This window comes from Salmo salar, chromosome ssa16 (assembly GCF_905237065.1).
Source record: "Salmo salar chromosome ssa16, Ssal_v3.1, whole genome shotgun sequence".
Lineage (NCBI taxonomy): Eukaryota > Metazoa > Chordata > Actinopteri > Salmoniformes > Salmonidae > Salmo > Salmo salar.
The window spans coordinates 17,279,062-17,294,127 of NC_059457.1; the positions used below are offsets into that span (position 1 = coordinate 17,279,062).

The following is a 15,066-nucleotide window of genomic DNA, read 5'->3' on the forward strand; positions in this document are numbered from 1 at the left end:
TAACATATTTACAAAAGAAGGAAGACTAGAAGTCAAAACACGTTGCAGTTGTGTGTCCCGATGTGCAACGCTGACTGCTCCGATATGTATTCTTTCATAAATGTATTCTATGAATAGTTAACTAAAGTTTATTGCAACGTACTGGCCTCCTACTCGTCTTCTTTTTTTTTTATTAAGTATGTTAAAAAGCAGGTATTCTGTGTTGAAATTGTGTGGGAAAACCCCAACAAAAAAAATGGTGTGGGCGTATACCGATCATTAAAAATATTCATATGAGTAGACTCTTCAGGAGGATGACATGAGGAAATAGCAAGCATTTTTAAATGGTCTGATTGAGATAAGTTTGAGGTGGGGTTTTTGAGTATAGATGAGTCAACAACATTATTTGGGTATGAGTTAATAGAATATGAACTTTAAAAGTGATATTTTCACTGGACTGTTACTTTAAAACTACAAAATGTTCTCTCATCCTAATGGCAAAATGTGAAGAATAGCATGGGCTATAAAACTGCACATTTTTCTCTCTGCCCCATGGCAAAATATGAAGAATTGCAGGAAATGAGCTTTAAAACTGCAACATTTTCTCTCAGACTCATAACAAAATGTGTAAAATAGAATTATAAAACTACACGTTTCTCTCTTCCCCATGACAAAATGTGTTGAAATGCAATAAGTTAGGAAGTTAGTTGCAGGGCCTTCCACGTATCCTTCCACCAGGGCCGGCACCAGAACAAATCAGTTGGAAGGGCATTTGATTTTTATAGGTGGGCCAGTTTTTTTTCACAGGACCCCCTGTGTGCGCGTGCTTGCAATATCATGTAAATGTGATATGTCAGGTTTTTTAAATACATCTGCAAAAATGCCTAAAAACCTGTTTTTTCTTTGTCATTTTAGGGTATTGTGTGTAGGTTGATGAGGGAAAAAACGATTTCATCAGTTTTAGAATAAGGCTGTAACGTAATAAAATTTGGCAAAAGTCAAGGGGTCTGAATACTTTCCGAATGCACTGTATCTGCATGCCAGTTATGATTATTTTTATATGCGCATTTTCGTGGAACAGTTTCATAAAAAAAATCTTAATTAAAATTATACAAATCTAAAAGTTAAAATGTAACTAATGCAAGTGTACCGACCTTTGCCATATGGACACATTGATACACCTTGATCCACTGGTGGCTTAAGAAATGAGGGCATGGAACTCAGAGATAGCCGAAAGGCCAATGCAGCAGTAGGCCGATAACTTCCATCATCAACTAAGTAAAATACATGGGCCTAAAGCTGACAAATAAAAACTGTAGAAAATATCCTGATGAAAATGTAGGTTCTTTCAATCGCATTAATCTCTATATTCCGCCTGTCTGCCTTCCTTTCTATCTGTCTTGGCATGAGCTATCCCTAGTGAACATTGTATCAACTCAGCAGGTTGGCGTTCTCAGGTGCCTGCGCTCCCTCAACATTATCAGGAAAGAGAAACCACACACATGCTCATTGCTCACATAGAGCACTCCAAACAAAGGACAATGAAACAATTGACAAAACTCCTAAATGATGGTTATGAAATAAACCAAAACTTGTTTCTCACAGGTTGTAAACTCTGCAAACAATGTTTCCACTCAGAGAATGAGAACAGTAAATGACAAATACACGCATTAACAGAAATTAATGGAACCGAACCAAATGACGGGGATTAACAGTGCATTTACTAGGTTTACTGGTTACATATGTAATGGGGACCCTATAAAAATAAAGAATCAAAGGGCAAACAATTCACACAATTAAACAATGAATGTGCAAGAAGTGGCAGGAGACAGCTGAGCACATTCTGGAGAGCTGAGTGAGACCCCCATATATTCACCACACACCCCTCCCCTTCTTCTTGTCTCAACATTAAATGATACTCAAGACACATTATCTTCACACATTTTAGATGCTTTTCACTGACAGCGCAACTCAATAATCAGCTAGGCCTTTTTCCAATCCACGCTGCCCAAATTGCAGGCTTCCCAAATAGGCATTCGCCTATGCACTTGTGATTTGAAACAATCCACAGCTATTTTTTTTTAAATAAACTAATGATCCTCTGTGGCTAAGTCAAGCTCTCTGGTAAAGTATTTTGAATGACTTTATTTAGACAGGAGTAATAATATAATTTTGGCAAAACAGTCATTTACTTTAGGGGAAGCCAGCATCCGAACACTGTGCACCCGCCAATTTTCCTTTCTAATTCACAAGTTGCTGAAACCAGAAATCTGTATATAATGACGAGATGCTCATGTCTCTGCCCTAGCAATGCGAGTAGTTGTCCCAAAGGCGGGGATACAGACGACAATCATATTATGCCCATTGAAACGCATTGAGCTTATTCATGACAGATTTTGTGAGTGAGCCCTCTCGCTTTGCCACTTCCTCTCTGCTAAAACACTGCACCTCTGTCTTACTATATGTGGACTTCAGGAAACAGCAGAGGGAGCATGGGCCTATCCACATCGACGGGCCCGGAGTGGAGAAGGTGGAAAGTTTTAAGTTCCTCAGCGTACACATCACTGACAATCTTAAATGGTCTACCCACACAGACAGTATGGAGAAGAAGGCGCAACAACACCTCTTCAACCTCAGGAGGCTGAAGAAATTCAGCTTGGCCCCTAAGACCCTCACAAACCTTTACAGATACACAATTGAGAGCATCCTGTCGGGCTGTATCACCACCTGGTACGGCAACTGCACCGTCCGCAAACTCAGGGCTCTCCAGAGGGTGGTGCGGTCTGCCCAACGCATCACCGGGGCCACACTGCCTGCCCTCCAGGACACCTATAGCACTCGATGTCACAGGAAGGCCAAAAAGATAATCAAGGACATCAACCACCCAAGCCACGGCCTGTTTACCCCGCTATCATCCAGAAGGCAAGGTCAGTAAAGGTGCATCAAAGCTGGGACCAAGAGACTGAAAAACTGCTTCTATCTCAAGGCAATCAGACTGTTAATTAGCTTCCACCCGGTTACTTAACCCTGCACCTTAGAGGCTGCTGCCCTATGTACATAGAATCACTGATCACTTTAATAATGTTTACATACTGCTTTACTCATTTCATATGTATATACTGTATTCTATTCTACTGTATTTTAGTCAATGCCACTCCGACATTGCTCGTTCTAATATTTATAGATTTCTTAATTTCATTCTTTTACATTTAGATTTGTGCGTATTGCTGTAAATTGTTAGATACTACTGCACTGTTGGAGCAAGGAACAAGCATTTCACTACAACCGAAATAACATCTGCTAAATATGTGTATGTGACCAATAAAATTGTATTTTATTTGATAGACTAGAACACATGATTTAACTAGTTAAAGGCTGATTTGTAATTCATATATTCAGAACCAGAATTTAAAAAAAACAGTACACTACACTTCCCATGCACTATGTCAATTCTCTAAAACAGGTTAATCTCAATATCTAATTAAATTCATCTGCACTGATCTGAGGACACATGATAGGTGTAGTATTTCATCAAATGAGAGACTTGATTTCAACCATTAGAGAATGTGAACCAATTCCAGTAGAGAATGTGAAAAGCTTTATTGAAAGAAGTTCATTATCCAAGTGATATAAATACATAATACATGTATTATGAAAACTATAATTGTAATATTATAAAACAAGTTCAATCTGTACTTCAATACACCTGGTGTGCCTCATAAAAACAGAGGAAGAAAACTGACCTTGGATCATTAACTCTGGGACATCTACATCTCTATCTGTATTTCAATGTAAAGCATCTCCTTAATATTACTTCCTGTTGACCCGACCAAGTGACCTCTCACCTCTGATCATGCTGTGCCCTCTATGTGTCAGGCAGTTCAGAAGCAGGAGAGGGTCACAGATACAGCTGATATAACCTAGAAGATTTAGGGAGAAGGGGGAGAGGGATGAAGTGAAGGAGAGACTCTCATTGAGAAAATAATGTAGTTAAAGAGCGTGTTCAACAGTAATCTGAGTGTGTGGCCTCACCTTGTGTCCACACTGAGTGGCTGCAGAGTACTTTATACTGAAAAACATGCATAGACACACAAGGACAAACAATATAGCGTAGTTACATAAACAATCGAGTGTCTTACCATTCTCCATGGTTGGTCCTCTTGCCTATTCTTTGAAAGTAGAAGGAGCCACAGTTATACACCTAAGCCTGCTTACTGAACAACACAATACATCAATCAGATTGATACAATGTAGGTGTGGGTTGTAGGGTGTCTAATTGTTCTATATTTTCCAATATGGGTGACTCTTAAAATAGCCTGTTTTTGTACAGACATCCCCCTACCCGAACAGCACCCTCACCTGAGAAGTAGAAGTCGAAGGGCAAGAAAATGGGAATTGAATAACTGCAGTTGACATAACTAAGTAAATGGAAGAATACTCTTATTCCAATGTGAATTCCCCCACGAGGCAGTCTCAGATGGTCCTGGTCACCCAACCGTGCAGTGCCCTAAACGGTAACTGTAGGCAATCGTTTTGATGGAATCTCCAGTTGCAAGGTATCTGTAGGAATATGGAAGATAATGTAATTATTAGACTTTTACATAACCAGGTCATTGTGGATTACTACACTATAATATATCTTATAAAAAATCATGATAACATTGGATAGATAGATGCATGAGCACACACATGTGCATGCATAGCATGTGACAAAAGCAGGATCATGTCAAGGATAGCATCACAAATGAATACATAAATACCACTTGAAGCTTGATGATGAGTTGATAATTTGAATCCACCATGTAGTGCTAAGGCAAAAAACAAAAATGTACACCCCTTTGAGTCCCTAGGACCAGGACTGAGAACCACAGCTCTTCATTGGGACCTCTTCATCTGCATACAGGCTTTCACAGCTTTCTGTGTCTGAGGACAAGAAACAGAATTCATTATACTCAAATTAGACGTCACTGAATATTATGCTACTATTACCTCTGTCCTCACTTCTTTCTAGGGAGTGGAACTACACAAAAGTACCTGCCCTATCCAGAATAGCCTACTCTCGCCCTTCTTTGACAGTTGGAACTGCTATCCGTTCACTCTCTTCCATGACTGTTAGCCAGCTACCTTCAAATGCATTTGTAGTTTGTTTTTTACAATGATAAATACATCAAGATAGCTGGCTAATATGAAGTTTGGTCGCTGGTGACATTTAATTCACTTAGCTAGCTAGCTATAAAGTTGTCTAGATAGCTAGCTCGCTACGTTAGCAGTTCATTTGAGTTAGCCTTTACTGTAGCTAGTTAGCTAATAATACAGTCGTGGCCAAAAGTTTTGAGAATGACACAAATATTAATTTTCACAATGTCTGCTGCCTCAGTTTGTATGATGGCAATTTGCATATACTCCAGAATGTTATGAAGAGTGATCAGATGAATTGCAATTAATTGCAAAGTCCCTCTTTGCCATGCAAATGAATCGAATCCCAAAAAAGCATTTCCACTGCATTTCAGCCCTGCCACAAAAGGACCAGCTGACATCATGTCAGTGATTCTCTCGTTAACACGGGTGCGAGTGTTGACGAGGACAAGGCTGGAGATCACTCTGTCATGCTGATTGAGTTCAAATAACAGACTGGAAGCTTCAAAAGGAGGGTGGTGCTTGGAATCATTGTTCTTCCTCTGTCAACCAGGGTTACCTGCAAGGAAACACATGCCGTCATCATTGCTTTGCATAAAAAGGGCTTCACAGGCAAGGATATTGCTGCCAGTAAGATTGCACCTAAATCAACCATTTATCAGATCATCAAGAACTTCAAGGAGAGCGGTTCAATTGTTGTGAAGAAGATTTCAGGGTGCCCAAGGAAGTCCAGCAAGTGCCAGGACCGTCTCCTAAAGTTGCGGGATCGGGGCACCACCAGTACAGAGCTTGCTCAGGAATGACAGCAGGTAGGTGTGAGTGCATCTGCACGCACAGTGAGGCGAAGACTTTTGGAGGATGGCCTGGTGTCAAGAAGGGCAGCAAAGAAGCCACTTCTCTCCAGGAAAAACATCAAGGACAGACTGATATTCTGCAAAAGGTACAGGGATTGGACTGCTGAGGACTGGGGTAAAGTCATTTTCTCTGATGAATCCCCTTTCCGATTGTTTGGGGCATCCGAAAAAAAAGCTTGCCCGGAGAAGACAAGGTGAGCACTACCATCAGTCCTGTGTCATGCCAACAGTAAAGCATCCTGAGACCATTCATGTGTGGGGTTGCTTCTCAGCCAAGGGAGTGGGCTCACTCACAATTTTGCCTAAGAACACAGCCATGAATAAAGAATGGTACCAACACATCCTCCGAGAGCAACTTCTCCCAACCATCCAGGAACAGTTTGGTGACGAACAATGCCTTTTCCAGCATGATGGAGCACCTTGCCATAAGGCAAAAGTGATAACTTGGCTCGGGGAACAAAACATCAATATTTTGGGTCCATGGCCAGGAAACTCCCCAGACCTTAATCCCATTGAGAACTTGTGGTCAATCCTCAAGAGGCGGGTGGACAAACAAAACCCCACAAATTCTGACAAATTCCAAGCATTGATTATGCAAGAATGGGCTGCCATCAATCAGGATGTGGCCCAGAAGTTAATTGACAGCATGCCAGGGCGGATTGCAGAGGTCTTGAAAAGAAGGGTCAACACTGCAAATATTGACTCTTTGCATCAACTTCATGTAATTGTCAATAAAAGCCTTTGACACTTATGAAATGCTTGTAATTATACTTCAGTATTCCATAGTAACATCTGACAAAAATATCTAAAGACACTGAAGCAGCAAACTTTGTGGAAATCTATATTTGTGTCATTCTCAAAACTTTTGGCCACTACTGTACAATGTTTGTTTTATATTTAAAAAATATATTTACTTACAGTACTTGAATAGGTTCTCCCAGCCATGTGGATGTTTGAAAACAGGGCAGCAAAGTTTGCTTGTCACCAGAGCAGTTTAGAGCATTATGACTATTTGCCTGTGAATCCATGAATGAAATGGAGAACGGATTGAACTATTTACCCATTTAATAACCAGACCTTATTGATGCACAACAGAACTGCTGCTATATGCTGCCACATGCTGCCAGCACGTCTACAAGCGAGCCACTCTGGGCGGCCTAAGCGGCACGCAGCATTTCCCGCGTACAAGTGTACACAGGCATCATTGGGAAAAGTCCACAATGAAACTGATATTAAATGTGGAGAATGATACATTCGCATCTGTTGGCCATCAAGTAGCCTATTAATTCTATGGCATTGTAGACTACTGTAGCCTCCTACCATTCGATACAATATGTTGCAATGATGATAATGTTGCTGCTACCGTCTCTTATGACCGAAAAGAGCTTCTGGACATCAGAACTGCGATTGCTCACCTCAAACTGGACGAAGAGTTCTTCTTCTTCGGACGGGAGGGATATACTACTACAGACACCCGACCAGGCTCAGATCCCGTGATTCGCTGGAGAAGGAAATGGAAGTTTAGTGGAAAAATATCTGGGTGCCTTGTGAGGATCAGGCGACGAGTGGATAATCTGCCCTTGCCTTCCGTCCTGCTAGTGAATGTTAAATCTACCTCGAGGTTTTGCTCACCTGAGGTAGAGTATCTCATGATAAGTTGTAGACCACACTATTCTACCTTGAGAGTTTTCATCTGTATTTTTTGTAGCTGTCTACATACCACCACAGACCGATGGTGGCACTAAAACCGCGCTCAATAAGCAAACAGGAAAACGCTGATCCAGAAGTGGCACTCCTAGTGGCTGGGGACTTTAATGCAGGGATACTTAAATCAGTTTTACCTCATTTCTATCAGCATGTTAAATGTGCAACCAGAGGAAAAAAAATCTAGACCACCTTTACACCACAAACACATACAAAGCTCTCTCTTGCCATCCATTTGGCAAATCTGACCATAATTCTGTCCTCCTGATTCCTGCTTACAAGCAAAAATTAAAGCAGGAAGCACCAGTGACTTGGTCTATAAAAAAGTGGTCAGATGAAGCAGATGCTAAACTACAGGACTGCTTTGCTAGCACAGACTGGATTATGTTCTGGGATTCTTCCGATGGCATTGAGGAGTTCACCACATCAGTCACTGGCTTTATCAATAAGTGCATCGAGGACGTCATCCCCACAGTGACTGTACGTACACACCCCAACCAGAAGCCATGGATTACAGGCAACATTTGCACTAAGTTAAAGGGTAGAGCTGCCGCTTTCAAGGAGCGGGACTCTAACCCGGAAGCTTAGAAGAAATCTCGCTATGCTCTCCGACTAACCATCAGACAGGCAAAGCGTCAATACAGGAGAAAGATCGAATCGTACTATCACGTCTGACGAGCGTCAGATGTGGCAGGGCTTGCAAACTATTACAGACTACAAAGGGAAGCACAGCCGAGAGCTGCCCAGTGACACGAGCCTACCAGATGAGCTAAATAACTTCTATGCTCACTTCGAGGAAAGTAATACTGAAACATGCATGAGAGCATCAGCTGTTCCGGACGACTGTGTGATCACGCTCTCCACAGCCGATGTGAGTAAGACTTTCCAACAGGTCAACATTCACAAGGCCGCAGGGCCAGATGGATTACCAGGACGTGTACTCCAAGCATGCACTGACCAACTGGCAAGTGTCTTCACTGACATTGTCAACCTCTCCCTGTCTGAGTATGTAATACCAACATGTTTCAAGCAGACCACCATAGTCCCTGTGCCCAAGAACACTAAGGTAACCTGCCTAAATGACTACCGACCCGTAGCACTCACGTCTGTAGCCATGAAATGCTTTGAAAAGCTGGTCATGGTTCACATCCACACCATTATCCCAGAAACCCAAGACCCACTCCAATTTGCATACCGCACCAATAGATCCACAGATGATGCAATCTCTATTGCACTCCAAACTGCCCTTTCACACCTGGACAGAAGCCTATGTGAGAATGCTATTCATTGACTACAGCTCAGCGTTCAACACCATAGTACCCTCAAAGCTCGTCACTAAGCTAAGGATCCTGGGACTAATCACCTCCCTCTGCAACTGGATCCTGGACTTCCTGATGAGCGGTCCCCAGGTGGTAAGGGTAGGTAACAACACATCTGCCACGATGATCCTCAACACGGGGGCCCCTCAGGGGTGCATGCTCAGCCCCCTCCTGTACTCCCTGTTCACTCATGACTGCACGGCCAGGCACGACTCCAACACCATCATTAAGTTTTCTGATGACAAACGATGAGACAGCCTATAGGGAGGAGGTCAGAGACCTGACGGTGTGGTGCAAGGACAACAACCTCTCCCTCAACGTGATCAAAGGAGATGAATGTGGACTACAGGAAAAGGAGGACCAAGCAAGCCTCCATTCTCATCGACGGGGCTGTAGTGGAGCAGGTTGAGAGCTTCAAGATCCTTGGCGTCCACATCACCAACAAACTAACATAGTGCAAGCACACCAAGAGGGCACGACAAAACCTATTCCCCCTCAGGAGACTGAAAATATTTGGCATGGGTCCTCAGATCCTCAAAAGGTTTTACAGCTGCACCAACGAGAGCATCCTGACGGGTTGCGTCACTGCCTAGTATGGCAACTACTTGGCCTCCGACCGCAAGACACTACAGAGGGTAGTGTGTACGGTCCAGTACATCACTGGGGCCAAGCTTCCTGCCATCCAGGAACTCTATACCAGGCGGTGTCAGAGGAAGGCCCTAAAAATGGTCAAAGACTCCAGCCACCCTAGTCATAGACTGTTTTCTCTGCTACCGCATGGCAAGCGGTACCGGAGCGTCAAGTCTATGTTCAAGAGTCTCCTAAATAGCTTCTACCCCCAAGCCAGAATCCTGAACAGCTAATCAAATGGCTACCCAGACTATTTGCATTGCCCCCCCCCAGAACGCTGCTGCTATCTCTGTTATTATCTATGCATAGTCACTTAAATAACTCTACCTACATGTACATATTACCTCAATTACCTTGACACCAGTGCCCCCGCACATTGACTCTGTACTCGTACCCCCTGTATATAACCCCACTATTGTTATTTACTGCTGCTCTTTAATTATTTGTTATTCTTATCTCTTACTTTTTTTTGGGGGGGGATATTTTCTTAAAACTGCATTGTTACTTGTAAGTAAGCATTTCATTGTAAGGTATACACCTGTTGTGTTCGGCGCATGTGACAAATAAAATTTGATATCACTGGAGTCGTTGCAAATCAATTTGTACCACTTGTGGAGCATAACTGGAGCTGGCAAACGGATTAAATAAATAGCCTATAACTTCAGTTTGTTGTTGTAGACTTGTGTTATTGTGCAATTATTAATGGCCAGGTTGAGTTAATTAAATTGGAACTGATAAATGTTGATCTCACAGCTCTATCACAATTGCGGATAAACTGTTGTTAGAATGCATTCGATTGATGTAACAGTCAGACTAGGCTGCAGGTAAACATAAAAACACTGGCTGTTGTTGAAAAGCATATTAGTTCATATCCATATTATTATGGATATGAAATCTGCTCCTTTTATTCTCTGTCCCCAACGCACTAGACGACCAGTTCTTATAACCTTTAGCCGTACCCTTATCCTACTCCTCCTCTATTCCTCTGGTGATGTAGAGGTTAACCCAGGCCCTGTAGCCCCCAGTTCGCCTCCTATTCCCCAGGCGCTATCATTTGTTGACTTCTGTAACAGTAAAATCCTAGGTTTCATGCATGTTAACATCAGAAGCCTCCTCCCTAAGTTTGTTTTTTTCACTGCTTTAGCACACTCCACCAACCCTGATGTCCCAGCCGTGTCTGAATCCTGGCTTAGGAAGGCCACCAAAAATTCTGAAATTTCCATCCCCAACTACAACATTTTCTGCCAAGATAGAACTGCCATAGGGGGTGGAGTTGCAATCTACTGCAGAGACAGCCTGCAGAGTTCTGTCATGCTATCCAGGTCTGTGCCCAAACAGTTCGAGCTTCTACTTTTAAAAATCCACCTTTCCAGAAATAAGTCTCTCACAGTTGCCGCTTGTTACAGACCCCCCTCAGCCTCCAGCTGTGCCCTGGACACCATATGTGAATTAATTGCCCCCCATTTATCTTCAGAGTTTGTACTGTTAGGTGACCTAAACTGGATATGCATAACACCCCGACCGTCCTACAATCTAAGCTAAATGCCCTCAATCTCACCCAAATTATCATGGAACCTACCAGGTACAACCCCAAATCCATAAACACGGGCACCCTTATAGATATCATCCTGACCAACCTGCCCTCTAAATACACCTCTGCTGTCTTCAACCAGGATCTCAGCGATCACTGCCTCATTGCCTGCGTCCGTAATGGGTCCGCGGTCAAACAACCACCCCTCATCACTGTCAAACGCTCCCTAAACCACTTCAACGAGCAGGCCTTTCTAATCAACCTGGCCCAGGTATCCTGGAAGGATATTGACCTCATTCCGTCAGTAGAGGATGCCTGGTTATTCTTTAAAAGTGCTTTCCTCACCATCTTAAATAAGCATGCCCCATTCATAAAATGTGGAACCAGGAAAAGATATAGCCCTTGGTTCACTCCAGACCTGACTGCCCTTGACCAGCACAAAAACATCCTGTGGCGTTCTGCATTAGCATCAAATAACCCCCGCGATATGCAACTTTTCAGGGAAATTAGGAACCAATATACATGGGCAGTTAGGAAAGCAAAGGCTAGCTTTTTCAAACAGAAATTTGCATCCTGTAGCACCAACTCCAAAAAGTTCTGGGACACTGTAAAGTCCATGGAGAATAATAGCCCCTCCTCCCAGCTGCCCACTGCACTGAGGCTAGGAAACACTGTCACCACCGATAAATCCACAATAATTGAGAATTTCAATAAGCATATTTCTACAGCTGGCCATGCTTTCCACCTGGCTACCCCTTCCCCGGTCAACAGCTCCGCACCCCCCACAGCAACTTGCCCAAGCCTCCCCCATTTCTCCTTCACCCAAATCCAGATAGCTGATGTTCTGAAAGAGCTGCAAAATCTAGACCCCTACAAATCAGCTGGGCTAGACAATCTGGGCCCTCTCTTTCTAAAATGATCCACCGCCACTGTTGCAACCCCTATTACTAGCCTGTTCAACCTCTCTTTCGTATCGTCTGAGATCCCCAAAGATTGGAAAGCTGCAGCGGTCATCCCCCTCTTCAAAGCGGGTGACACTCTAGACCCAAACTGCTACAGACCTATATCTATCCTACCCTGTCTTTCTAAGGTCTTCGAAAGCCAAGTTAACAAACAGATTACCGACCATTTCGAATCCCACCGTACCTTCTCCGCTATGCAATCTGGTTTCAGAGCTGGTCATGGGTGCACCTCAGCCATGCTCAAGGTCCTAAACGACATCATAACTGCCATCGATAACAGACATTACTGTGCAGTCGTATTCATCGACCTGGCCAAGGCTTTCGACTCTGTCAATCACCACATTCTTATTGGCAGAGTTGACAGCCTTGGTTTCTCAAATTATTGCCTCGCCTGGTTTACCAACTACTTCTCTGATAGAGTTCAGTGTGTCAAATCGGAGGGCCTGTTGTCCGGACCTCTGGCAGTCTCTGGGGGTGCCACAGGGTTCAATTCTCAGGCCGACTCTTTTTTCTGTATACATCAATGATGTCGCTCTTGCTGCTGGGGATTCTCTGATCCACCTCTACGCAGACGACACAATTCTGTATACTTCTGGCCCTTCTTGGACACTGTGTTAACGAACCTCCAGACGAGCTTCAATACCATACAACACTCCTTCCGTGGCCTCCAACTGCTCTTAAATGCAAGTAAAACTAAATGCATGCTCTTCAACCGATCGCTGCCCGCACCTGCCCGCCTGTCTAGCATCACTACTCTGGACGGTTCTGACTTAGAATATGTGGACAACTACAAATACCTAGGTGTCTGGTTAGACTGTAAACTCTCCTTCCAGACTCACATTAAGCATCTCCAATCCAAAATTAAATCTAGAATTGGCTTCCTATATCGCAACAAAGCATCCTTCACTCATGCTGCCAAACATACCCTCATAAAATTGACTATCCTGCCAATCCTTGACTTCGGCGATGTCATTTACAAAATAGCCTCCAACACTCTACTCAGCAAATTGGATGCAGTCTATCACAGTGCCATCCGTTTTGTCATCAAAGCCCCATATACTACCCACCACTGCAACCTGTATGCTCTCGTTGGCTGGCCCTCACTTCATATTAGTCGCCAAACCCACTGGCTCCAGGTCATCTACAAGTCTTTGCTAGGTAAAGCCCCGCCTTATCTCAGCTCACTGGTCACCATAGCAGCATCCACCCGTAGCACGCGATCCAGCAGGTATATTTCACTGGTCACCCCCAAAGCCAATTCCTCCTTTGGCTGCCTTTCTTTCCAGTTCTCTGCTGCCAATGACTGGAAATAATTGCAAAAATCACTGAAGCTGGAGACCCATATCTCCCTCACTAACTTTAAGCACTGCACCTGTACATAGCCCATCTGTAAATAGCCCATCCAACTACCTCATCTCCATACTGTTACTTTTCTTTTTGCTCCTTTGCACCCCAGTATCTCTACTTGCACATTCATCTTCTGCACATCTATCACTCCAGTGTTTAATTGCTAAATTGTCATTATTTTGCCACTATGGCCTATTTATTGCCTTGCCTCCCTTATCTTACCTCATTTGCACACACTGTATATAGAATTCTTCTCTCTATTGTGTTATTGACTGTATGTTTGTTTATTCCATGTGTAACTCTGTTGTTTGTGTCGCACTGCTTTGCTTTATCTTGGCCAGGTCGCAGTTGTAAATGAGAACTTGTTCTCAACTAGCCTACCTGGTTAAATAAAGGTTAAATAAAACAAATTTAAAAAGTTATTACCAAATTGTTTCATTTTATATTCAGCTGTGCCTTGCAAGTTATCAAAGCTTGAGTTTTGAAACAGCCTATAATAGCGCCTGAGAATAACAATATTGGCAGGCCAGGCATATAGCCAATATTATGTGTTAATGTATTAGGCCTGCCTACTGCACAAATGTAATTCATACAAAACTATTTTTATTAGGTTCATGTTAGGCCTACATTTTTAAAGACATGTTTTTTTTTAAATCTGAGCGCTACATGTCGGCTTGCTTTTTGACTGCGAATGTGATCTTTAATCAGAAAGGGATGGTGCCCATTGTTTTTAAACAATTAAATGTCTTGAACATACTTCTTACTTCAAGACAGAGCCCATCCCACTCGCCCCCTCACAGCTGCTGTACCAAGCAGTGGGCTTGTCATGTGTACGGAGTAACCAACAACGGCGTAAACTTTTCATTTGGAAGGTCGATCGCATTTCATTTGACAGCCAAACACAAATCGATACCATGCTTAGACGAATACTTCAAATGGTAAGATTCCAGAATCAAATCGGCAGGCGTGCAGTTTGTATGAAACCAAGTCCGTTTTATTGTGTTTCACAGGCCTTCCCTTCTGTGTCTGTCTGTTGTCAGCCAGCCAGGCCGACACAACAACCAGCCGAGATTGATACATGGCTCTGATGCTAGCTAGTTATTTAACGTTTAGCTAGCTGGCTCAAATGTCCACGTATAAAAACATTTAGCGTGTTGTTACAATTCGCTTACTACTAACTTAGCTAGTAAAATATGATAGTTTGGCTCTTGCCATGGCTGATGGTTAAAATGTAGTTAGTTTACCGTCGAGAGCTAACGTTACGCAACATGCCCAGCCAGCTAGCTAGCGCTACAGGTTAGCCGTTGTAATTGTTACTACTGTTAGTTCTAGTTAACATAGTTCTCTAGAGGATGCCAAGACTAACAGGCTAGCTAAGTTAACCTATAACCGCTACCTAGATAGCGAATGTTAGCCTTCTCGTTTAGCTATGTGGGTAGATAGTTAGCTTTGTTGCTGTAATGTCAAGCAATTAATGTCAATATCAGACATTACCTCCCGAGATTTTTATAACTAACCCAAGATGGACCACAGCCTGTCGTTTTCTAATGTAACGGGCAGAACAAGCCTACACTGAAGTGCGCGTGTGCAATAACTATTCGCTC

General features: G+C 43.1%; 1 protein-coding gene across 3 annotated transcripts in view; it reads left to right on the top strand.

The window, feature by feature from the left end:
* The first annotated feature begins 14,235 nt into the window (after positions 1–14,235).
* The window catches only part of eea1 (early endosome antigen 1), a 48,837-nt gene continuing 48,006 nt past the window's right edge, over positions 14,236–15,066 (top strand). For 2 of the 3 annotated variants that reach the window (XM_014148247.2, XM_014148248.2), the window contains exon 1: positions 14,236–14,400. In XM_014148247.2, coding sequence (XP_014003722.2) covers positions 14,377–14,400 — 24 coding nt within the window. In that variant the 5' untranslated portion in view covers positions 14,236–14,376. The remainder of the gene's footprint in view (positions 14,401–15,066) is intronic. The other variant, XM_014148249.2, reaches the window with a different exon arrangement.